This window comes from Epinephelus fuscoguttatus, linkage group LG21 (assembly GCF_011397635.1).
Source record: "Epinephelus fuscoguttatus linkage group LG21, E.fuscoguttatus.final_Chr_v1".
NCBI classification, from domain to species: domain Eukaryota; kingdom Metazoa; phylum Chordata; class Actinopteri; order Perciformes; family Serranidae; genus Epinephelus; species Epinephelus fuscoguttatus.
In genome coordinates this window covers 23638161-23662134 of record NC_064772.1, presented here as the reverse complement: position 1 = coordinate 23662134, position 23974 = coordinate 23638161, and the positions used below count along the sequence as shown (strand labels likewise).

The 23974-nt window shown below is 42.9% G+C and overlaps 1 protein-coding gene across 4 annotated transcripts in view; it reads left to right on the top strand.

Moving 5' to 3' along the window:
• The window catches only part of neto1l (neuropilin (NRP) and tolloid (TLL)-like 1, like), a 112972-nt gene that overhangs the window by 10636 nt on the left and 78362 nt on the right, over positions 1-23974 (top strand). The window contains exon 5 of one of the 4 annotated variants that reach the window (XM_049564792.1): positions 5625-5662. The exons of the other annotated variants lie outside the window; for them this stretch is intronic. Within the exon in view, the coding sequence (XP_049420749.1) occupies positions 5625-5644 (20 nt within the window). The 3' untranslated portion in view covers positions 5645-5662. Of the gene's footprint in view, positions 1-5624; positions 5663-23974 lie in introns of those variants that run through there. 4 annotated transcript variants of the gene reach the window in all.

The following is a 23974-nucleotide window of genomic DNA, read 5'->3' as shown; positions in this document are numbered from 1 at the left end:
ATTATCCTAATGCCACTTTGAGGCATCATGCAGAGCCTGTACTGTAAGTGTAACGTAGTAGTCATCATGTACCATTACTCCACAATCAAGTCCACATATAAAAGGCAGTTCAATCAATTAAGTGGGGGAAGCCAGGGAGAGAGCATCCATTTATTTCTACACCATCCACGAGAGGATTGGTGTAGGAAAAGGGCTGGAAGCCTCTGGCCATGGCCGTGTTCAAATTTGGTCAATAAATCCTGGAATGATTTCGATTTTCATTGTTTCATTCATTCAGATATATTTATGGTGGAACACATAATTTAGTTTTGAAATAGTGGCCACTTTAGAGTGAAAGCTTGATATAATGCCGCTGTGTACGTGCGAATGTCATGTGGTGATACAAAAAAGAACCAAAGTATAATGAGTCAAATCCAGCTGTCAGTCATTAGATCCGGAGCAGTTTCTTATTGTTCATAGCACCTATCAAGTTACCTCCTGTAAATTCCCATCATTGTCAGGGGTCAGCAGCAAAGCCAAGGTGTTATATCGTGACAGAGAGACCTATAATTCACACATGATATAAAATTGCAGGTGGAATAGTTGAATATAGCATGTGCAGCAGGGAAAATTACTGAGTGGAGGAAGCATGGTGTGTATATTTCTGTGTGTGTGCTAGGCTGTTGGGGGATTTGAGCATCATTCTGCTTTTCAGGTCGTCCTAGGGCGCTGTGACCTTAGAGCCCCGTGGACTGGTAGATTAAGTGGTGTTTCAGCACCTTAAGCCAAAGCCAGAGCAAATAAAAGCTGCAAGTTCTCCCCCTCTTGCTCCCTGCTCTCTGATCACGGGCTGTGTGCAGAGCCAAGACCTGGTGCTGAGGCAGATGCTGCTCTGTGGAGGCTGCTTCAAGGAGTATTTGTGCATTTCCTTGACCCAAGGACTGGTGATGTACTGTTTCTTTATCGTAAATACTGGGGGATGTGTAAAGAATATCTATACAGCGTACTCATGTGGCCCATTAGGTTTTCTGCTGCTGTGGGTGTGGGAATACATTTCGAGATGAAATATGAAGACTTTCCTGTGTTGCTTTGAGAAAAATTAAATTCTAAATTGGATTTGTGCAGTTTTGAGTATATGAAGTGTATTTTAATAATGTTTTTTGTAATCATATTAGTGTTTATCAGGCGAGGACTATGGGAAATGCTTGTTAAAGTTGCTTGGATCATTACTCAACATTTGTGAATTTGTGCCAAACTCATATTTACTATAGTGGACAAAAAGTGTCTGTTTCAGTCAACTGGCAGCTGGTCAGCATGCCTTTCATCCTCATATGTTATGCCATATGTCACCTTTAGTTGCCCTGCTACTCTATGTTTTCTGCCATTAAGAATTCAGGCCATGACTAATGTATCTAATATCAGGATGACACTGATTGATCTAAGCACCTTATCGCTCCAACCAAGCTCGAACTGGAATCATTTTGGAATAAAATGAGTCAAACGGCATTTAAGATTATCGCTGGAATAGGATATATGGGCCTATCATAAAGGAGGCAGGGCCATGAGATTGAACCTAGATGGGCTTAAACTGGAAAATTGAAAATTGAACCGTAGAGATCGACTCTTTGCTCTTGGACGGAACTGACTTTGGCAGCGCCGCGGCTGGGACTGGAAAGAAAGTTCAGCAGACCTCAGCTTCACATCTGCCTCCAAAGTCATTTGCCGGTGGCAACAAGCGACATTTGAAAGTTTGAGTGAGTTGAGTTGAGTCTTTTTTTTTGTTGAGTTGCATCCACTGAACTCACAGAGTGAAGTTTCCAAAAATACTGACATTCACCAGATTGGCAGGACGTGGATTGTAATTTATGATGGTTATCATTTCCTGTGTTTTAAGATAGAACTGAACATGCTCTCCAATTTAACATGATGAAACTGAAGTGGCTTTAGGTAAGTAGGCCAAATTATAGACCACAAGGTTAAATTAGCCAATGAGATCATGGAATTAAGATCTGGGGCTTTGATTTTGAAGATGTTTTCTGAATAGTCAAGATTTGGGTAAATGAGCAACAGAAGAAGTCAAGCAGATACCATAGACTGTATAAAAGTATACACTTAGCCATTGTGACATCACCCATTGGTTTGTGGACTCCCGTTTGGCATTTTGGCCATTGTCATCTTGGATTCTGGAGCCAGAAGTAGTTGGAGAGGGTTGAGTGAACCCTGATGCTAGCTGGTAACTTGATCAGACCTTTTTAGGCGACCAAAATGTTACAAATATCTTCAATGAACTGAAAACACACTGAAATAGCAACAATTACAGGTACACCTAAACTGATAAAAAATGAATCTGGGATTACACCATGGTGATGTTAACTAACCAATGTTGTTGCTGTGGTAGTGACTGTCAGTGGATAGCATCCACTTGTGACTCAAAGCAGCCAGACTCTTTATTATGTGTAACTTTGAGCCTTAATAACATAGAAATGGAGAGTGATATGGAAGTTCACCCCCTAAGCAGGTGACATGAAGGGGAAATTAGCTGAAGAGGCCAAAGCTGGGTTTTTTTGTACCAGGCTGTAAACATGTTAATTTCTGCTGTACAGTCGGGCACTGCAACATGAGGGCCCATGGGGATTGACTCACTTTTGGAGCCAGCCTCAAGCAGCCATTTGAAGAACTGCAGTTTTTGGCACTTCCACATCAGCTTCACTTTTCAGCTCAATAAGGCAGGTATTGAAAGTCTCCACTGTCCACGAGCACCTCCAAAACGTCCCGTAACTGTTCCGATTGATCCACACTTCGTGAAAATTAATAGGTGTCAAAGAGCACATTTCCATGCGGTCTATGTTTGGACAGGCGACTCTAAGTCAAGACAATAAGATCATCAATAACTCCTCATGTTCTGCATACAGAGTACAAGCTGCTGCCCTCTGGTAGGAGATTTAGAGCGCCTCGTTGCAGAGAAAATTCCTTCATACCTCTGTCTATAAAGCTTTTAAATAATGGCAGATAAAGCCAGATCTGGCATCAGATTATGACAATTTGCATTTTTATAAACATGTTTTTAGCATATTATGTTATTTATTTATTTATCTTTTTGTGTTTCTTACTGCTATGTTGGGTAAAATGTTGATTTGTCTACTTACTATGTTGTATGTTGTATTTCTGTGGCTGCAGTATGGGTGTAGGACCCAAGACATATTTCCCACTCTGTGCGACAACAAAGTTATTCTTGATCTTGATCTTGAACTTTACACAACAAGTATTTTCTTTGCTTCGACGGGCTGTGGCCGGCGTGTGGCTGAGCGGCTCCCTGATGCAGCAGCAGCGAGTTGGCGCCTCGTGACTATGCAACCGAAAGCTGCAGCATAGTCGCTGTGTTGTGCTAATTGTTTTCTCATTTGTGCTCTGGTCAACAGCAAACAAATCAAATTAAGTTCCATATTGCAGTTTTCCAAACTACTGTAGCTGCAATCTCGTTGCTATGGTTATATATTGAAGTTATGTATGACTTAACCACACTCCAGTTTTCTGTTTAAGAAAGAACATTAACCGTTAAACATGAAGTAAAACTGGTTGGAGGAGTGACTAAAATAGGACGATAAAACTTTAGATGAGTAATCCAGAACAACAAGGTGAATGAATATGTTGTTGAATTTATTAAATTAAAGTGATGGAAATGTGCATAATTCTTAATTAGCAGACACCTGGAGTTTATCCATCCTTGTTTTTACCCTGACCTGTATTTGGGGCCTTTATTTGTTTGTGGTGACCGCGCCCCTGACCATACATAAAGACTCAGCCTGTATTTGATAAAACAGGGAAACACGGTATATAATTAAAAGAATGAAAATTGAGTGCCGGGTGGAGCCTCAGAAGCCACCGTCATCCCCCTCTCCACCTCTGCACCACTATCTCTCCTGTGATTTGTGCTCTGGCTTTTTCTATTGTGATACTTCTCAAACTAAATCCAATAAAGACACTGTCAAAGCTTTGTCCCACACTGCCATAGCACCTAAGGCACTGGGAGTAAAATTTCATTTTCCATGGCCTGACGCTGGTAAGGATTCCGATTCAGAGAGCAGCACAGAGGATAGGTAGATGTAATTCATGAGAAAGAAATCTCCTGTGGTGCATTTTCTGCTGTTCTCCCGAGATCTCGGTGAAGAGCGTGTTTGCCTGAATGAGCTGCTTGCATATAGTCACTCCTCTATGAATCACAAAACCAAAAAAAAATAGAGCCCCAAATAAAAACCGTCCCAATGTTTTGCTCTAATGCTTATTGTCGTCAGTGCTCCCTACAGTGCAAGTCACATTCTCAGTGAGTTTCCCTCCTGATTGTTCACTGCTACCTACTGTTTCTCTGATTGTTATGGGTCTGTCGTTTCCCTACTGGGAAAATGTGTAGGTGTACATTACTCACAGCGTAGGTATGCTCCTCATGTGTAATGCAATTTCTCCAAAGTAATAGCCGAGGGGGCTTTGGCAAGGAGCAAATCAGCTCTGTTTGTGTTTATTCTTTAGATGACTCATTTTAATGTAAAAGAAAAAAGCTGATAGTGATCTCGACAAGGAAACAGACCTGTGTTTGGAGAGCAGGCTCTCAGATGAGGGGCTCCCGTGGAGCCCCTCATCTGGCTTTGTGTTTCTGAGCCCTGGCTGCTCACATCAATCTCATTTCCAAAAGAACCTCCTGTGCTCACATGTGGGTGAGGAAGAATGACAGTTGCAACGTTTGAGCTCAGCTGAAGGCACCCTTCCCTCGACACTGCCTCCGTTTTTAGCAAAACGAGATGGATGGAGCGAGTTAGCATTGCAGGCACACCTCTCGCAGCTGTGGAAGAGGGCGGTCTCATCCTCGCGCTCCTCACTCATCCCTCTGTCTCTCCTCTCTTCAGCTAACACTGACTCTTTTCTTCTCTCCTTGCCTCTCTCCCTGACATGCCAGGCTCATGCTCTTTATGTGTTATGCACCAGGTCTGTGTGAAGCGAGATGTCCCATTCACTCACCTTGGCATACACGTTTTATAGGCTTTCTGTCGTGCTCCAGGAAATGCAGCCATGCAACCTCCAGTGTCCACTTTAAAGGATAATTACAGTTCATTACAACCTTGATTGTATTTTTTATTGGTTTGCCCATCATCTCTATCTGCTATAATAATGTAGTTAAATACGTTCTGTTATGAAGATCTGTCACAGCTTACAGACCAACTTCCCATTTCAGCTTTTCACAAACCGTACCTACCATAGATGTATGTGCATAGACCATTCCCGTGCCTATTCAGCTGTGCCCACTTTTAACTCAATTAGAGCTGCCCCTGACTAAGAATTTTCCCAGTTGACCAATAGTCGTCATTTAGGGCCATTAGTCGACTAGCCACCCACATGTTTATGATATTAATCTAATTATTAAATGATATATTTTGGGCGGGGCAACACAATGGTTTGAGTTGAAGGTGTGAGAAAGAATAGTATCAGTAACATTGTTAACACTGTGCTACATTACAGAGAAATACAAAACCGTACTAATGAACCTTCATTAATATAGGCCTATATTTTATCTACAAGTGCACGTCACACACTGAGCGAGCCGCCTGTTAATGACGCTGTGGGCTAATGGGCATGTAGCTACTTCCATGTTTCAGATGATACGTCATGTTTGTAGTCGACCAATGAAGATGAGTTTACATATCACCTTGGGTTCGTCCTTCACCTTCTCAAAATGATCCCACACTTTGGATTTCCTGCCCGACATGCTTTCAAGAGCGCTGCGGCAGGTTGCGTCTGAGGTTGCTAAGCAACCTTAACAAGCATCGTATAGCCTATTTACCTGAAATCCTGAGTGCAGAGCTGATCTTCTTCCAGGCGCTGTTTATAAGTGTGTAGGCCTATCATCCGTGGGACAGATGTACAGCTCTGGGTAGCCCTGCACTAACATGACCAACTTTTCTGTATTTATCAGACTGAATATTTCCAGAAGAAGGGAAAAATATCTGTGGACTGTGATTGGTTTGTAACGTGACTCCTGTCTGCCACTTTCTGTGTCTGTTCTTTCAAATTAAAGTCTCACATGGCCCAGTCATATAGGTTTTGATTTATTTTGACAAGGTGCAGTTCCTAATATAGATTCACATAGTGTTGTTTGCAACTAAGCGACCAATGAAATCTTGCTGACTAATGACCTTTCTGGTCGACTAACGTTTGGTCAACTATTAGGGGGCAGCCCTAGATACAGTAATGACCTTAAATGTGGTCCTTTCTACAAACTTTCTCATCTCTCATGTATGCAGAATCTGTGGGCAACAATAAAGGTTTTTGGTTTTAGGAGGGTGCTGGTTTCTTCCTGTTTGGTTTTCTGCAGTTAAACAGTCCATGTGGAGAGCAAAAGCGCTGGAACGTGTTGGCCAAAATGCAATCTCTACATATGAGGGGCCGTAGAGTCAATGATACAGATGAGCTACATCTTTTGAATTTATTTAGCGACCGAGCAAACTAGCTTGCTAACTGAAAATTTGTGACGACTGACATAAAAGTTTAACAAGCTGGCTAGCTTGGAGAGACGTTGTGTCTGACTAGGACTAGCTTGTTTACAGCTGGCTAGCATGTTAGCAATTTACTAGCCGGCTACAGTGGTTTATCAGCTGGTCCTGAATGCAACACATTCTCACTCCAACCTTGTCACATGTTGACATTTGGTCATCGACCTTCCACGTGTAGGTTACCCTGGGTACATCAGTTGTTGACGTTCTGGGATGGTGTGTCAGCTTCAGTTTGTTATATGCATCATCTGTTTTCAAAAAGACCTTGAGTTTCTACAGGAAATGTATAGTTTGCATACAGTCTCCTTCAAAATAAAAGCACTACGTCGGTACAACACGGCAAACTGATGTTTTTTTTCCTTCAACAACAAACACACATGGTTACGTTGAGCCAACACACACACACACACACACACACACATGGTTGGGTTTTGGAAAAAAGAACAGGGTTTGGCTTTACAATCTTACAGGAAGTGAACAGCCTTCCGAAATTTGGTGGCTGTTGGTCCCATCCACCACAAACTCGGACTTCCGTCCTCTTAACTTAGATTGTTGTCCAGTCATGTCCCCTTCTGATGCCGCCAGGTGCCGTTAAATAACAATGGCGGCCCACTGTATCATGCAGACATGAAAGGATGGCTTTTTTTGTTGGTGTCTGATGCTGGAAGTCACTGACCAAGCGCCGGTATTCGACGACTTTATAGTGAACCTGGGTTGAACCATGGATGATTTTCGCTGTGACACTTTCTGTTGTGTGTACACCTTTACTCTCTTTTCACCCCACCGAACTCCTCTCCTGTCCCTCCTCTGACATCACACCTCGCTCCCTCCTGCTCGGCAGAGAAGTCCCAGCACAAAATGTTCACCATCTTATCAGACAACAAGCCCTCACTCCGGGGACAACCAGTCAAAGATTATTGCTCCGTGGAACTTAACTCACTATCCAGCAGGATGGCTGATATTTACGTCCTTCGGCTGTTTCAGCTGCTCCTAGCCAATTACCCTGCAGATCAATCAGCAGCTCAGCCTGCCTCCTGCTTCCATCCTCTGTGGCAGTTTGTTAGCCAGGCCTGCTGTTCAGCTACAGATGCTGCGGGGGTCAGGGCACCACTCTGTTGTAGCTGGAAGACTGCAGTAATGTAAACCATGCTGGGTGTGGGGGTTTATCTGTGGCCTGGTTTGGGGATTGGAGTAAAGAGGTTGTGTGTGTGTACTGTATACACACACCGTATGCATCAATACCCATGTGTACAGTACGCTAGAACATTTTGTGTGTGTTTGTCTACACTATACATCTCTCCGATGAGTAACAGAGTCATGGCTGCCTTCCTATTCAAACCCTGTGTCTTTCCAGTGCTACATCCACAATAGAGCGACCTATTGTGTATTCACACAGTGTTTGCTACACCGTACACATAATGCATATGGCTTTAGCTCTCTGAACTGCATTGGAAATTAGCTGGGTTGTTGTAAACGTGTTTCCCCACCCACTCCCGTGCTCTGTAGGCATAACAGCTCGCCTAGGGCTCTTTGTTTCATTAGCCTATCACCGTGGTGGATCCTTGGCTGTCATGCTGCGAGCCTGACTCTCTCCATTATGGTGTATTAGGCAGCAATGAGATTGAGCTGTGTGTTTTATCTCCGCACACATTAAGGCCTCAACCCATTGAAAACATCTTGGAGAATTATTGTCTCAAGAGCTGATTGAAAAGGTCTGTGCATTTTTGGAAGGTGAATGAGTTGTGTTTGCTCATCGCTCCTGATTTGTACCTCTGATTTTCGAAGGACGTTGCCGAGCAGATTGCTTTCCATGCTTGACAAGTTTGTTTTCATCCTCTCACCGGTGGGATGCTTCCTTGGGGAGTTCCTGTATTAACATACAGGGGGAAGAAAAAAAGCCTAATAAGTGGTTCAAAAGGAAGATGAATGACGAATGGTCTCTTTCCATTATCGACACATTGCTCCCCCGTTTTCTGACATCCCTTTTGGCAGAGGATTGGACGCTGCATTCCCAGCTTATCATCTAAGAGCAAATGTCTGATTCTGGGGGGACCTAAATCACATTTGGCATCAGGGTAATCTAATAGGTAATGGCAAGCTTTTGTTTTGCTGCTGGGAGAATGATGTCAACGTTCAACAACAAAGGAGGGCAAGACCGTGATGGGATTATGAGATGTGGAATTTGAGTAATCCTCACAACAATTCAGAATGATAAAACAGCTGTAGATTAAAGGGGACGCCCACAACAACATATATGGCTCCCTTATAGGAGATGACAAAATGAGTTGATGGTACACAGTTCATGAAATTAAAGAGCAGCTTGGGTCATATACTGTTGGGACTCTGTTGAAGGGTTAATGCATATCATTACCATTTGATAGGCTTATAGAAAAGCCATGACAAGTGGTTTATGGTTTACAAACTGACTGTAATTCTCCGACTCCTCTCAGTCCATCATGTTTTATTTATGCTAGGGTTCCCTGGGTTCAGCCAAGGAAGAAATATTCCAATGCAATAATAATGGAATAAAATTTTTATACAAAGCAGAACAGGAGAGTCTCTATCGGTGTGTATCTGCGCTGGATTTGGAGAGGTTGATGAAGTGATGCCTGCTCATTCATAACCATAATGGCAGAATTTCGAGGCAGGGCAAGGCTAAATTTGCCACAGAAAGACCTGCTCGGTTCACCTGCCTCCTCCCCCCGTTTCCCCCCATCTGTGTGAAGGATTGCTATTGCACCCAAGGGATCCATTATATGAGCTTACGGGCTGCTAAACGGCTCCTACAGGAAAGACCAGGTTAAATTTGAATGTTCACTGTTTGTCGTCCTAAAGGTGCGCATGACATTTGGTTTCCTGAGGGTGTGAAACAGATTGGGCGATGTTCTATGCAGTTGTTTTTAGTTCACTTTGCTGAAAGTGTCAAGCGTTAACTTGGTGCTCAGACCCTGAGTCGGGGAAGCTGAAAGAACTGTCAGGAAGGCAGCGTCACAAATGTAAACACGTTCTTAGCGAGGTGTTGGTTTCCATCAGCCTTTCTCGCACATTTTGTCTTCCATCCTTGTCAGAAGCTGAAATTGCTCATCCATCTGTGATTATTGAGGTGCAGGAGGGTGCGAGAGAACAGTTTCATTTCCTCCTCAGACCACTGACTGTACACCAGTGTCCAGCAAGTCAATTAAGACCATCGTCTTCCATTGGGCGTCCAAAGCCTTACTGGCAGATTGCCGAGAGCAAGGACCTGGAAAAGTCAAGAAGTCGATCATGTGTGTTCATCTCTCTCTTCCCTCTCAAACAAACACTAACAGCCTGCTGAACAGCATGGCCTTGCTGGCATTTCATTTTCCATTTGGCAAGCTCGATTAATCACAGCACTCCTATACAATGCGACGCACATGGCCACCCACCACTGCTGGCTCTCATTATTCCCCTACACTGGAAAATGTACAGCTAGAGGAAGCTGGTGGAGAAAGAACGAAAGGAACGCCGTACACTGCTGCATGTGCTGCACATAGGAGCGAGGCAAAGGGACAAAGAGGGAAGAAAGGAAAGAAGAATCCAGCGATACAGGGAAAGATTTGGATTGCTGTGAATAGGTTACGACCACGCTGCGAGGAAGACAGATAAAAGATTGGGTCTGCTCCATGTCCCCTCAAGGCTCAGCTTCTATCTGAATATTCATTGAGCTGACACTGGCTTTTCTCGCCACCGTCTATAAAAGGATGCCAATTGGCTTTTACCTTGTGGCCACTAATAAGCCTCTGTGCCTAACATGCATACAAACGACTCTTCGTGATACACAGACGCATAGTGATTTCTGCACTCCCTCATAAACAGCCTTGAAACAGCTTATTGCCCTAACAGTTTGCTCTCTGTATGTTGAGATTGCAGTGCACGAAAAACGCATTACTAGATAACCGTTTTGCTGTGACAGTTGCTTTATATCTCCAGGATTGAAGTCGAGACATGCTGACTTTCATGCATGCGCTGTGATTGTTTTATTCTTTCTGTATAATGAAATATCTCATCTGCTGCAGGGGGATCAAATTGTTTTGTTGTGTCAAAAATTTAGATTATTCATCCATTCAGCACATTTATATAATTTTTTATTCAGTTATGATGCCGAATAGTCAGGTTTACAGTAAGGCAACTTTTATAAGATTGTAATATTGCACAGGGCAGATGTATTCTTTGCTGACAGCACTGAATTTATGTTCTGGAAAGTCTGCAGATACTACATCCTGCAATGATCACCCATGGTGAGTCTGTCTGTTTACACAAGAGTAACAGTTCATTCATGAAAGAAGTCATTTTTTGGCACATGCTCACTGCGCACACGTATGGAGTCAAGGCCGCTCTTATTGCTGCGTCCTCGTGCAGAGAGGACGTATCTCATCCAAGTCGAGCTGAATTCTAGCTGCGGGAAACTACTCAAATCTGTATGCTACCCCTAATCCCCGCGCACAAACACAGACGTACACACTGGACCTCCGCTGAGCGGCTACATCTGAGCCCTCAGATCAAAAAATCCTTTTCATTCTGTACTCCAGTTTGTTTGTTGACTTGACGTTGCGTTTTGGTTTGTATGCTGGCTGTTAAAAAAAGGGCATGTTTGTGAGGTACAGAAAATAATGTCCGTTTCCCTTCAGATACTTATTCATAACCAACCTCGCCATGTACAGCAATCTTAAATATTCAGGCATAATCCTTTTGGGGCTCTTCTGGCAAGATGTAGAATTCAAGTGAGATTGAAATCACCATCCCCTCCCCAGATAGCCGTGTGCCACAAGGACATAATTTTCTTTTTCTTAAATTAGAAAAGATTAGGTTGAATCGTGGGGCTCGGCTGAGAATTTTGTCGCCCTCTGGGCAACACTTTATTTCCTAGTATCTCAAAAGTCTGCCAACTTCACCTTCTGATACAGTTGATATTACGCACTCCCTCTCCGGCTCTGTCTCTTTGTTATAGGAGGTGAAAATATGTGTGCTGTGTGTGCTGGTGATTCATACCACAGAGAAATAATTTGTCTGTGTGCAAAAGAACTTCACTTACCATTTCAAAGACCCCTGACATGCTCAACTGCGGGCTTTGACACTGAATAAAATGCTGTTTTATTAATTTAAAACCACATGCAAAAGGCCATTCCACCTGCACACTGAGCATATTTTATTGTGTGTGTAATCACACATCCGTGGACAAATCTCCACCGCCACAGCATTTATTCTCCCATAGCACAAAGAAGGTAAGGCCTGAAACAGAATCCAAGGGTCATACATCAGACAGAGAAATAAAGAAAAGTGGGGGGTAGGAGATGGTGGTGGGATTAGCTTTAAATCCCCCTAAAAAACCCTCATTGTGTGTTTGTAGTTTATAGAAGAGATTGACTGATCAGGAGGGAAGTCTGAGTCATTGATTTTATCGTGCTCTGCCTCTGAAGAGGCGAGGCTTTGTGGAAACTTAGATTGTGCTAGAAAGAGCTCAGTGAAAATGCTTAAATTGAGTGTGTGGAGAGGAGGGCTTTGGTGTGGCTTAAATATTCATTTGCTGGTGGCACTAGCTCTGGAGTGAGGTTTTAGCTTCTAGCGGTGGATCTCTTGACACGCTACTTGTCAGACATGTGTGGTTTTCGGCTGACACGAAGGTGATTTAAAAAAAAAATCTGGCATTTTGGTGCTGGGTTGCAAAGCATTTATTGTTTTCCTGTTAAGAATGAAAACGGCCTCTCATGAGCCTGAGGCTTGCGGGCGTGTAAGTTGTAGTCGGCTCTGATTGGACAGCTGTTTCCTCCTGTTGCTGCTGCACACAGTGAAATAGTAAATTTCCTGGATGAGGAGTTGTAGCTCAGTTTATCATGTTGAATTGTGAAACCACTGTTTAAAGTTCTTTTACAGAGTTGAGTTGGAGTAAAAAAAAACAGCCGTGCTTCTGTTCCCCAAGAAAACATGCGTGATCGGTTGTCACTCCCACGCTTTTGAGATTATTTCGAGGCTCCATTCACAATGACTGACAGCCTGTCTTGCCTCTAGTATTTGAGGCCGTGTGTAGAAAGTTGACACCAACCACCCTCTCATACAAGGAGGCACCTCAACTAACCAAGAGGAGTCGCCAGTGCAGTGCCAAGTACACAATCCCTCACTGGCTTCCCAACATGTGATCACAATGAGTTGTGTTTGCTGTAATGTGCAGCCAAGGCTGAGAGCTGCTGCCAGGAACTGTGCCTTCCATGTGCCCCTCGTAAAGCTTTATTTGAAGGTTAAATCCACAAACATTGATGCCCTCTCCAGCAGCCAGGGCAGTTTCCATAGGCGCTTTATTATTACTGTATTTAATATTACGTCCATCACAATGTGCCACAGCAATATTATTTCATCACTTCCCCATCAGTGGCAAACAGCAAATGGAGTGCCCGCCTAATTAGTAAACAGAATATTAACCCCATCAGACAATACGCCAGCTGAGAAGGCCTGTGAGCACAGCAGCAGCATGAGAGGATCAGTCTTTTCAATTAAAACCCTGCACAAGGAAAGAACTGGTATAAAAACTGTTACGAAAATGGCTATCATCTTTACTTCAGATGTGCTTTCTCCTCGTCTTCTTCACTGCAACCCCCCTGATTTTGTCTTTAATCCTCATCCCGCCTTTATCTTTGAGAAAAGAACTACATGTACCCACTGAGATCACCGAGGAGCCCAAGAATAAACTACCTTAAGAAACAACCATCATAGCAAAACTTATTTCCTCACAAAACATCATTAGTTATGTACTTAATGTCATCTGAAAAAAGGACTGTAGACGAGGACACAGTCTTCTTGCAGTTGCCAAAATAAGTTGGAAAAAAAAAAATAGCTGCCCACAGACGACATAATGGCAGTTATGATCAACTGGCTGTCTTTGGTTTAATTGTACTCACTGTTTGCTGATCCTGGGTGCTTAGGTTGGGTTAAGAGTTGATTGATTTGCAGGATGAATGGTAAGTTGCAGGATGATGCTATAAATTGGTTGTCTTGACTGCTGCGTTGAAATGGAAACAAATGAAGAATCCTTTCCACAGACAAAGTTCAAATCAATGGGGTATTAAATTACTTCATCAAACTATAAAACTAAGATTAACCAAATACACAGCTGTTAAAGACTGTAACCCCATGGCATCTTCCACACTCCACACACTTCAGCACACCTGTCTTTAATTAAAGGTTCCCAAGATGCCGGGTCAGGTGGCACATTAAATGGGTGAATATAATAGGAAACTACGACTTGCTAGAAATGGCTCTAAAGCCCAGGTCAGACCAAAGATTCGTGACAAAACGAGTTGAAACAGGCAACTACTTGCAATGCTACGTTCTGCAATGGTCTACAAACCTGCTGGTTCACACCAATGCAACTAGATGAGATGGTGTATCATCTCTATGCAACAACTCTCTGTACTTCTATTCTGATTTCCAGCTTTCAGGCTTATTTTGTGGCTGAATATAATTTGTAGCTTCTTAAAATAGGAATAAGGTAAATATGAGGTGGCATAAGCACATACAGTGAGCAGCAGCAGTGACCCACCATCCAACACTGGCACACCACAAGGGTGGAAACAGAGGGCTCAGTGGGGGCGGAGCACCTGCCACAGCAAGCGAACACACTGTCTGCGGTCATTTTGACTTGACAAGCGGACTTCACTGCAAGCTGATTTGCTGTAGAAACAGGTGACAAGCTTTATGTTCTAAAACCAGCTGCTGGTGATTTCACCAGCTGAGTTGCAGGTGACATCATCAGCCAGTTTGAGTCGAGCTCAGATGGCCAGTTCACACCGCTGCAACTTTTCTCTGCAACGTTCTAAAACGTTTTTATCTTGTCTCAAATCTTTGGTCTTACTGTATCTGTGCTTAGGACTCCCAGTGTAGATATCAACAGCCCATTCTGAGGTGACGAAAACATGTTTTTTTTCAGATGATTATACACTAAAGAAAACATACTTACATGTATACCCCCCTAAATCCTATCAAAAGTGCATTTAAGGACACCACTGACAGTTGCAGTGATATGATGGTAGGATCTACAGCAATAATGGCTCTCAAGCAAAAGTTAAGAAGCACACCTCTGCTTCTTAACTGTGCTAATCTACATTGTTTTGTTTTGGGTTCTTAATCAGTAAACGTGTTAATTTTTTGGCACAGCTTGTGTTTTGTCAACACGTCTCACAATCTCTTTTGGGTGTTCTCGGTACAGTCCTGATTGGGATTGGGGTTTTTCATTTCATTAAATGTGAGAGGGATTTCATCAGCTAGAGGCAACAGCTTGCCTGCGGTTCAGATGTGTGAAGCAACAGAAATTATAGTATTTCCCGCCCATAAACTAACAGATGGGATTATAAAAGAGGCATTAGATATGAAGTGACAAAAGACTTTACACGAGGGCAGGGCATGTCCACCGACGAGTCTGTCCTTTGTGCCAAAGGTTTCATTACATGTTTCATAACGGAGGGACAGTGCATCCATCTTAATCACTTTCCCACCTCTTGTCACTGCACCCGTTTTTTTTCTGCTTTGAGCAATCTGTGCTGCAGCTCGGCCGACATGATTAGCCAGCTCACCAAAGAGCAGCGTTTCATTACATTGGAGTGAGATCTTTATTTGATCCTACTCTTTTAGCACATTTCCCTGTTAATACCCCTTCTGATGTCTGATTAAAACTCTCACAGTAATGTGCCTACAACCCTCACCCACCCACCCACCCACCCACACACACACACACACACACACACACACACACACACACGCACTCACACACTCCCTCTATCAGACACAAAAAGCCAATTTGAGAAAATTAAAAATCTTTTAAAAGGATGTAGTTATCTCACCCTTTTCCAACGGACATTTTTATGTAACTCAATTGATGCATGACTGCTTCCATTAACTTCTGATCCCTGAGTTGGTATAAATACTCTTTTCAATTTAGATAGTGGCGAGCGGTGAATGGGGTGTCGCGTTGCCGTGCATGTAGAGTACCGACCTCCGCGAGACTTCTTGACGAATCATTCATTCTTTTATGATCAAGCCCGCGTTCACCCGCTGCAGCTCTGCCGGCAGATTCAAAGAACCAGCTGTCTCTGGTGACGCGTAGATACACATCTCTCAATCTTTTATGGTGACTAAAGCCTAAAATTGCGTATGTAAATCTTCTCCAACACCGCCCTGTGCCACTATCTGATTTTTTTTTCACTCATTCTGAGTCATCTCAATCAATTTGCCTTCCCTTTCTGTAAGCAGATGCCGGTTATTTATCTTCTCCGCCATCCACATCTTCATTCACTTAAACAGGTTTTATGCAGTGCTGGAGCAACCTTGTATTTTGCCCTCACACCCGTTCCTCTGAGGCTCATAGCTTGTAAGTGTGTGCGAGAGAAGGGAGCGAGCGTGAGAGGGAGAGATAGCGTCACTCTAATGGGGTTTATCAAAGTCAACCTGAATACTCTAACAGTCTGGGCCTGAACATCAAAGCCTAGTCTCCACTCCGCTGCCAACTACTCTGGACATCCATCAAACACCCGGGCAGGGGAAGGTCTAAATTGACTAAATTGGACGACGGAAATGTTTGCATTGTAAGGACAAATACTCTGATGGTCTAATCCCAGCGTGTCAGTGTGACTGTGATAAAACCTGAAATTTCGGAGGGAGTTAGCTCGACGGTGTCGCAAGAAGCTCCTTTCTGTTTGAAACTGAGCGAAAGAATGAAGAAGCAGTCGTCCTCGTCGGTAAATTATGCCAGAATGCTGCAAGGTCTGCTCCAACATACTTTATGACATGCTATCGATTCAAGAGAAGATGAAAGGAAATGCTGTGTGATTTGATTTCTCATTCAGGGGTCTTAATTCCCCCTGACACGCATTGAGAAACAGACGGTCCTTTTGATTGCAGTGAATCTGACCAACAGGGTTATTCTCTCTGGGAGATCAGAGTGTTTCTCCCCATTTTTTATTAGACTTCAAAGGTTACATACAGAAGTAAATGCAGTGCATATACAGTATATATACTCATCTTTTTGATAGCTGTGGACACACTTTAATCCATCATAAATCTGTGTGTTGTGCGTGTGATACTGTGTCCATTTGGATATACAGTGATGTTTGCATACTATCCTGGCAGTTATAAATCAAAGTATATTCCTCATAATAAAAACTGCATTGATGCTCTGCATAGTAATTTCATGTCAGGGATGAAACTCCATTATGTGAATTGCACTTTACATTCTCCAGTGGTCACAGAAACAGATATTTGCATAAAGCTGATCATGCTTCCCTTTGAATTGCGTGGTTACATATCATCTTCAGCCATATGTTGCCACTCTTAAATGGAGCTTTCTAGTTAGGACCGCGCACCACATAGAAATGGATTTTGGTATTATGCTGCTGTGCTGTGAGATTACAGCCCCTCTTCTCGGGTGTATTTATGGCTGTAATATTGTGAGAGAAGAAGTTACAGATGAGATAAAGGGACCGTATTGACCATCGGTTTGTAGCAGAGTGGAGCAGGAAACTGCACAGTGTTGACGTGAAGCAATGTAACATGTCCTAATCGTTAAAAAGGATTTCCTAAACGTGCTTACAAATCAATGTCAAAGAATAGGCATGGCAATGATGCTTCATCATGAAAAAGGAATTACAGTTAATTTAACCTGTGTGCACAACAGGAGGCTACAGCTCTGTGAGGCTGCACTCAGCGGTGATTTAAGCTAAATGCTAACATCATCATGCTAATAAGCCCACAGTGACAATGCTAATATATTGATGTTTAGCTAATATATTCCTCATCATGTTCCTCGTCTTGATTTAGCATGGTAGCGTGCTAACATTTGCTGTTTAGCCTCAAACACAGAGTGCAGCCGAGGCTGACGGGAATGGCATTAGTTATGCAGCTATGTGGTTGTAAACCAAAGGACATGGACAGATTCTGACCTGATGGTGATGCTGTATCAGGAGCTACAATTTATCCTGATTGGAGTATGAATGTATGCACAACATTTTCACAGGATAAAAGTGAAAACTTTGACCTGATGTTGGCCTTAGATAATAAGTCAGAGGATCACCAAAGTCATTAGGATCCATCCTCTGGGCACCATGAATACCTGTTAAAATTTCATGACATTTCACTACTGATTGTCAAGCTTTTTCACCAAAGAGTCAAGAAATGGCGTTAAAGTAAAAGCAAAGAGAGCAACAAAATCTGTGAGATTCATGTGTTGGGGACCCTGAATGTCCCTTGGTGCAGAAATATTGGTTGCTGAGGATATAAGGCTCCAACTGGAGCAACAAACCACCAGCAGACAACTGCAGAATGGAATGTGGTGATGATGTGGTTCTGTTGGCTTCATCGCACCATGACCTCCAGCATGCACTGGGGCGGTTTGCAGCCGAGTGTGAAGCGGTCGGGATGAGTTAGCACCTCCACATCTGAGGCCATTGTTTTCTGAAACTGGTGGATTGCCCCATCAGGGTTGGGAGAGAGTTACTGCCTCAAGCAAGGTATCTCAGGCTCTTGTTCATGAGTGAGAGTAGAATGGAGCGTGAGATGGATCGGTAGTTTGGTGCTACTTCGACAGTGATGTGGGTGCTGCCCTGGTCTGTCGTGGTGAAGAGGAAGCTGAGCCACAAGGCAAAGCTTTCGATTTACTGGCCCATCTACGTCCCAACCCTCACCTATGGTCATGAGCTCTGGGTAGTGACCAAAAGAATGAGATTGCAGATACAAGCGGCCGAAAAGAGTTTCCTCCATGGGGTGGCTGGACTCAGCCTTAGAGATAGGGTAAGGAGCTCAGACATTCTGCTGCTCCTTCATGTCGAAAGGGGTCAGTTGAGGTGGTTTGGGCATCTGATCAGGACGCCTCCTGGGCGCCTCCAGTTAGAGCTGTTCTGGGCACGTCCCACTGGTAGGGGGCCCGGGGCAGACCCAGAACATGCTGGAGAGATTTTATATCTCATCTGGCCTGGGAACGCCTTGGGGTCCCCCAGGAGGAGCTGGGAAGAGTTGCTGGGGAGAGCTACATCTGGGGTGCTTTGCTTGGCCTGCTGGCCCCTTGATAAATGGTTGAAAATGGATGGATGGATGGATAAATAAAGAGTAAACGCCCTTGGCCGACATCTTCTGAAGTAGCGAATTGTTACTATTCGTCGATATATGGTTATGTTGTATGTTATATAGACTCATACAAAAGGAATCCCTCTCAAACATCACTTATGACCCACTAGAGGTGTGTGGCGGTGTATTTATCTGCAGAGACTCTGCCCTCTGCCTGTATATTCTTATTTTCTTCTCATTTTTCTGCTGTGTTCAGGATGCTCCTGGGCACAGCATGAAGGTGAGGTTGGGATTTTATAGTAAAACGGTAGCAACCAAGTGTCAGACCCTAAGCAGGATGCATCCAAGAAGCTACAAAATACACCGACACAGCACCCGGGAAAGCAAATATAGTGAATCTGGGGTTAGCTTTGACTTTTACTTTCACTGGCAATACTGCTCCTGCATAGTATATCTTTCTGTATCGGCCAAAAAAGACTCCAGTGTCGGTCAGGAGGACAATCATTCTTGTGCACACATTTACATATCATTCACATACCATATGTTTCTATCAAAATGCAGCAGTGTAGATGCAGTGTAAGCAAACTGCAAAGGCCAATGCACCAGTGACACACATACACATGCACACACACCTTAACTGTATAGTTATTGATTGCTGCTCTCTATTTTGCTGAGACAGATGCTGTTTCTCCCAGGATGGTACTAGACCACTTGGCTGGTGGCCTTCCTCTCCCTCCCTCTTCTCTTCCTCTCCTCTTGCTAGATAGCTATCCTTCATCAGCAGCCACATGCACACACACACACACACACACACACACACACACATGCTCACACTCACCTCGAGTCATCACATCACTACTAATCACCTGCCTCTCTTGCTTGAATTCAGACAGCTTGCAGTCTTTTACATTTGTCTTTCTTCCATTCTCTCTCTGCCTCTGTCAGCCTCTGTTTTGCCCGCTCCCCATCACTTGCTCTTCCCATTCCTCGATACTATTTAATAGCATGTATTCTTTCACTTTCCCGCTTCTCTCCAGCCCCTGCCATTTCTCCACCATCTGCTGTTTCCTTATTCTCTTTCTACTCCAAAAACTCTGTCTCTCTCCTTGTCTCACTTTCTCGACAGCCAGGACCAATTTTTCTCGCCCGTGTCAGTCTTTGTGTGTCAGCCTGTTATTCCTGCCATTTTGCAGCGGACAGGTTGTACCCTGCCCCCGTCTCTTAGCACCATGCTGGGCATCTCGCTGACTTACAGCTCACCCTCTGTGGATACTATCTGTGTCATACTGGATGATTTACAGAGCTGCTGCACTGTTTGTCTTCCTTTTTACCGCTTCATTGCCAAACTTCATTATAGTTTAGAGCACTTGGACAAATAATGCGCTACAAATCAAACTGTTTGGGATGATTATTGCCAAAACTACGGATGCAACTCACGATTATTTTCATCATTGATTAAACTGTTGATTATTTTTTAAATGAAGCCATTAATTGCTATACAGTGACAGGAAATTTTGAAAACCTGCAAAATTCTCTATATTCCAAAGGGACACCTTCAGTTCCTCGTTATGTCCCAATAACAGACCTCAAAAGATTTCAGTTTACATTATATAATCAGAAAAACAGCAGCAAATCTCCACTTTGAGACATCTGTCAGTCCCTCCAGAAAATCGCGATCTTGCGTTTGCAATAATTAACGCAAATACAACGAAAGTCCGCGATATTTGCGGGGGCTTGCAATTTTTCAAAAGTCCTGCAATTGTTCCGCGTTTTTTTGCATTTTCCCGCCACCTGGAAGTCGACGCGCATGCATCATCATTTGAAACGCCATCCAACACGTCATCAAATGCGCTAATGGCATTGCAGTATGGAGAAACGCTCTGTACTGACATAAGAATTTGCACTGTTTAAATGCTTACAATATGTGTTGAATGTATTAAAATGTTATGTTTATAGAAGATATAGCTTACATGTTGTTTTACAGTCACATTGTCTGGTTTGAGAACTACAATATTCACTCAGGATTTTTTGCAATATTATTGGAGTCCATGTTTTGAAACTAATTAAAGGGAAATTTCAGTTTATTTCAACCTGTCTCCTATCGTCCTAAATTTGTTTCAAGTGACTAGTGACATAAAAATAATAGTTAGCATGTTAGCCGTTAGCCTAGATACAGCCGGGCCACATAGTAGCGTCAGACCTGTTAAAACGTAAGTGAACGGGCAACCTTCAAGTGCAAAGTTAGTCCACTAAACAAGCTTTTTTCCTCAAAGACCGCCTCATATCGTTAGGATAAATGTCAGAGAACATATAGAAAAGGACATGTAAACGTGTTGTCTTACCTTACCGGTGTGCTGCCATGTTTGTTTACCATTTAGCTCTCATCATCTAATCCAGTGGTTCCCCAAAGGGCGAGCCAAAATCTAAAGGCACGTTTGTTTATATATAACAACAGCTTCTATTACGTGTGTTATCACTCTTATCACAATATAAGACAATAGAAATAAGACGGGTAGCTTTCGTGATACTGTCTACAGACGATCTACAGACAGTGGTAGGATGTCTTCGCTGGTGCCTAGTTGTAATTTGTGCCATACAACAAAGCGATCCATTGTCTCACTCTTCTTCTCCTTTTAACTGTTATCATCCCTCACACTGGCTGCCAATCAGGGCCTCTGATGTGTCACACACTTATAATTCCCATGCACAAAAAGTGACAAGTAGGTTCCCCATAGAGTTTTTTTTTAATTAAATTCAATTAAATTCCATTTTTGTTGCCAGAGTTTGCCTCTTTATTAGGAAATGGGTGCACACAACATACTGATACAGCCAATTAAAAATCCATTCAGAACTTTTTGTCCAGGCCCAGTTGAATATTGCAATAATAATGTGTGGTTATCACAAAATCCCACGGCATACTTGGATGGCATTGCCGTGGCACACCCATTGAGAACCACTGATCTCATCAATTCATCGACTGATTAACTCAATACTTACCTGTATTAAGTATCTAAAGGAGGTGTGAAATTGTGAATATCTTTCACATTTGTGACAAGTATTCATACCCTTATTCTACAATACAACATGTTAATATGAGTCATAGCGAGACACAAGGGGATGTTCCATGGTGGAAGAAGGAAAGAGGAAAAAGCGATGATGACACAGGGTCACCAACATCATCTCGCGATTTCATTTCTATATTTCATGTGTCTGTAAAATAACGTGTGCAGATTAAAGGGTAGAAAATAAGTTACAAAGTGCTTAACTCACTATTAGACTTATAAGACTTAGTGCTAGATAATCAGACAAAGAAAGACGAGCACAGCACCCCAATTTAACTCTGTAATAAACTGTCTGATTGGATTGCTGTCCTGCTCTTATGGTACAAGTTGAACTTAGCAGCTCCACATTTATTGTATGTCTCAGTGATCCTGATAGATATCCCACCAAGATTATTTACTTGTAAATCTGTGTTTGTTTAGGGCAAACACTCATAGATTTAGGTGTAGCTTTCACTTCAGCGAGGTGTAACTGCTGTGTCTGTGACATTTTTTGTTGTGCTCACCCAGCCTGGTCTCACTCCCAAGGCGTCGAATAACACCACCTGGTCAGTGGCATTCAACATCAGATATGAAAGCACAATGCACCTCTTTGTGTCTTTGTGGTGCTGTCTATACCTGATGGGTGTTGACATGCATGCTGGGTGATCAGATAGTACCAACAACCATCAAGACACATAGTGATCCAATCAATTAAACCACATGCTAAGGTGGTGTGTGACACATCTGACCACATATCTTTGTAGTGTAAACACTGATGTGTCCTAATGCATCCCTGACCAGGACTTCGCCGTCAATGCAGGATGTGGCAGTTGTTTTGGTGACAGTGCGCTCTATAACTTGCCCATTTTATGATGACTTCGACAAAGGGTTGACCGTCCATCATTTTGCCCTATGGAAGGAGATGCTGCTGATAGTGATATCTCCAGCTGTACTGACACAACCGCTGACGTGATTTGCAAACATGCTAGCAAGCAGCTAGCAAGAGTGTCATTTATGCTTCGGGGCACTTTGACCTGCAGCATAAATGACATAGGCCAAGGGTGTAGGGCAGTGGTTCTTAAGTGTGTAGAAATGCGTGCCACCTTGATTTACTAACTTCGTATGTGGGTGCTACATTGAGACATACTGCCAGAGGAAGCTTGCGTATCATCAGTGATACACGTACCATGGTTTGAGAACCAGTGGTGTAGGGTAAGGATGGTAGAGACATGGCCCCACCTATATTTTGGGAGGACAAAACTGACCCTACCAGTATTAGAGCAAATGTGTTTGCATAATCATTCAGTTCTGTGCATGAAAATATAGGACAAACTGTGTCTTATATTGATTCAGTAAGGGGCCGTGCATTTAGCTTTTTAATAAGGGACGATGCTGTACAACACCTCAGAAGTGTTTTCATTTAGTTTTCCACCTCTGCCAGCCGTTTAAACTTTGCCTCAGAGAGTCTCCAGAGAGACTATTTCAGGAACCGACAAAACAAGCAGGCCTAAAAAAACCCCCAGAAACAAACCCAAAAAAACACAACTACATTGTGGACCACGTAATCGCTGATGACAGCTGATTGATCGATCAGGGCAGACATATTTAGACTGATTTATTTAGAGTTCGACAGAGAGCTTTGTTTTTCGTCTCAGTGTCCGTCAGACTTTGGATTCTTTGTCAATACAAGGACACATCGCTCCGTGTCTCTCCTTTCATCCAGACACTTTTTCCTGCACTTTTATTATTATTAACAAATTTAGTGATCTGGGGGCCTGGGGCAAATTGTCCTGCTCTGTTTTGACCCATTCTCTAACTGTGAATGTTGGTAGGCTGTTGACAGCTGTAGAAGAAGTAGCCAAATCTTCTTTCCTAATTAAAAAGATAAATAGTGCACAGCTAAATTTAAAGTCCTGCATTCGGGAGAGGTTTTATTAGCACAATGTATTTAAATCAACTTAAAGTCTGTTCAAGGTGAAGCTTTTAGTTCTTATATAATGCTGGATAGTTTATCAAATAATAGTTAACGTATTTTAACTGTTTACATTTTGTGAAAAAAAAAAAATCTGAATCTGCAACATGTCTCTGTCAGGTAATGGAGCAGTACAGAAGTATTAGTATAGAGTTGCAGGGTTATGTGGGATGTGTTTTGAATGTGCTGAAAGTTTCGAACATGAGCAGAAATCTCGCTAAAACCCACAGGCTATAGATATTCAAGTCCAGGGGTATATGAATCAATTAAAATGAAAAAAAAAATCATTGATGTATATAGGTGCTGCATGCATATTTGAAGATGTTATTCCCCAAACAAAAGACACAAAGCAGGTTGGACAAGTAAACTATGCCTGAATG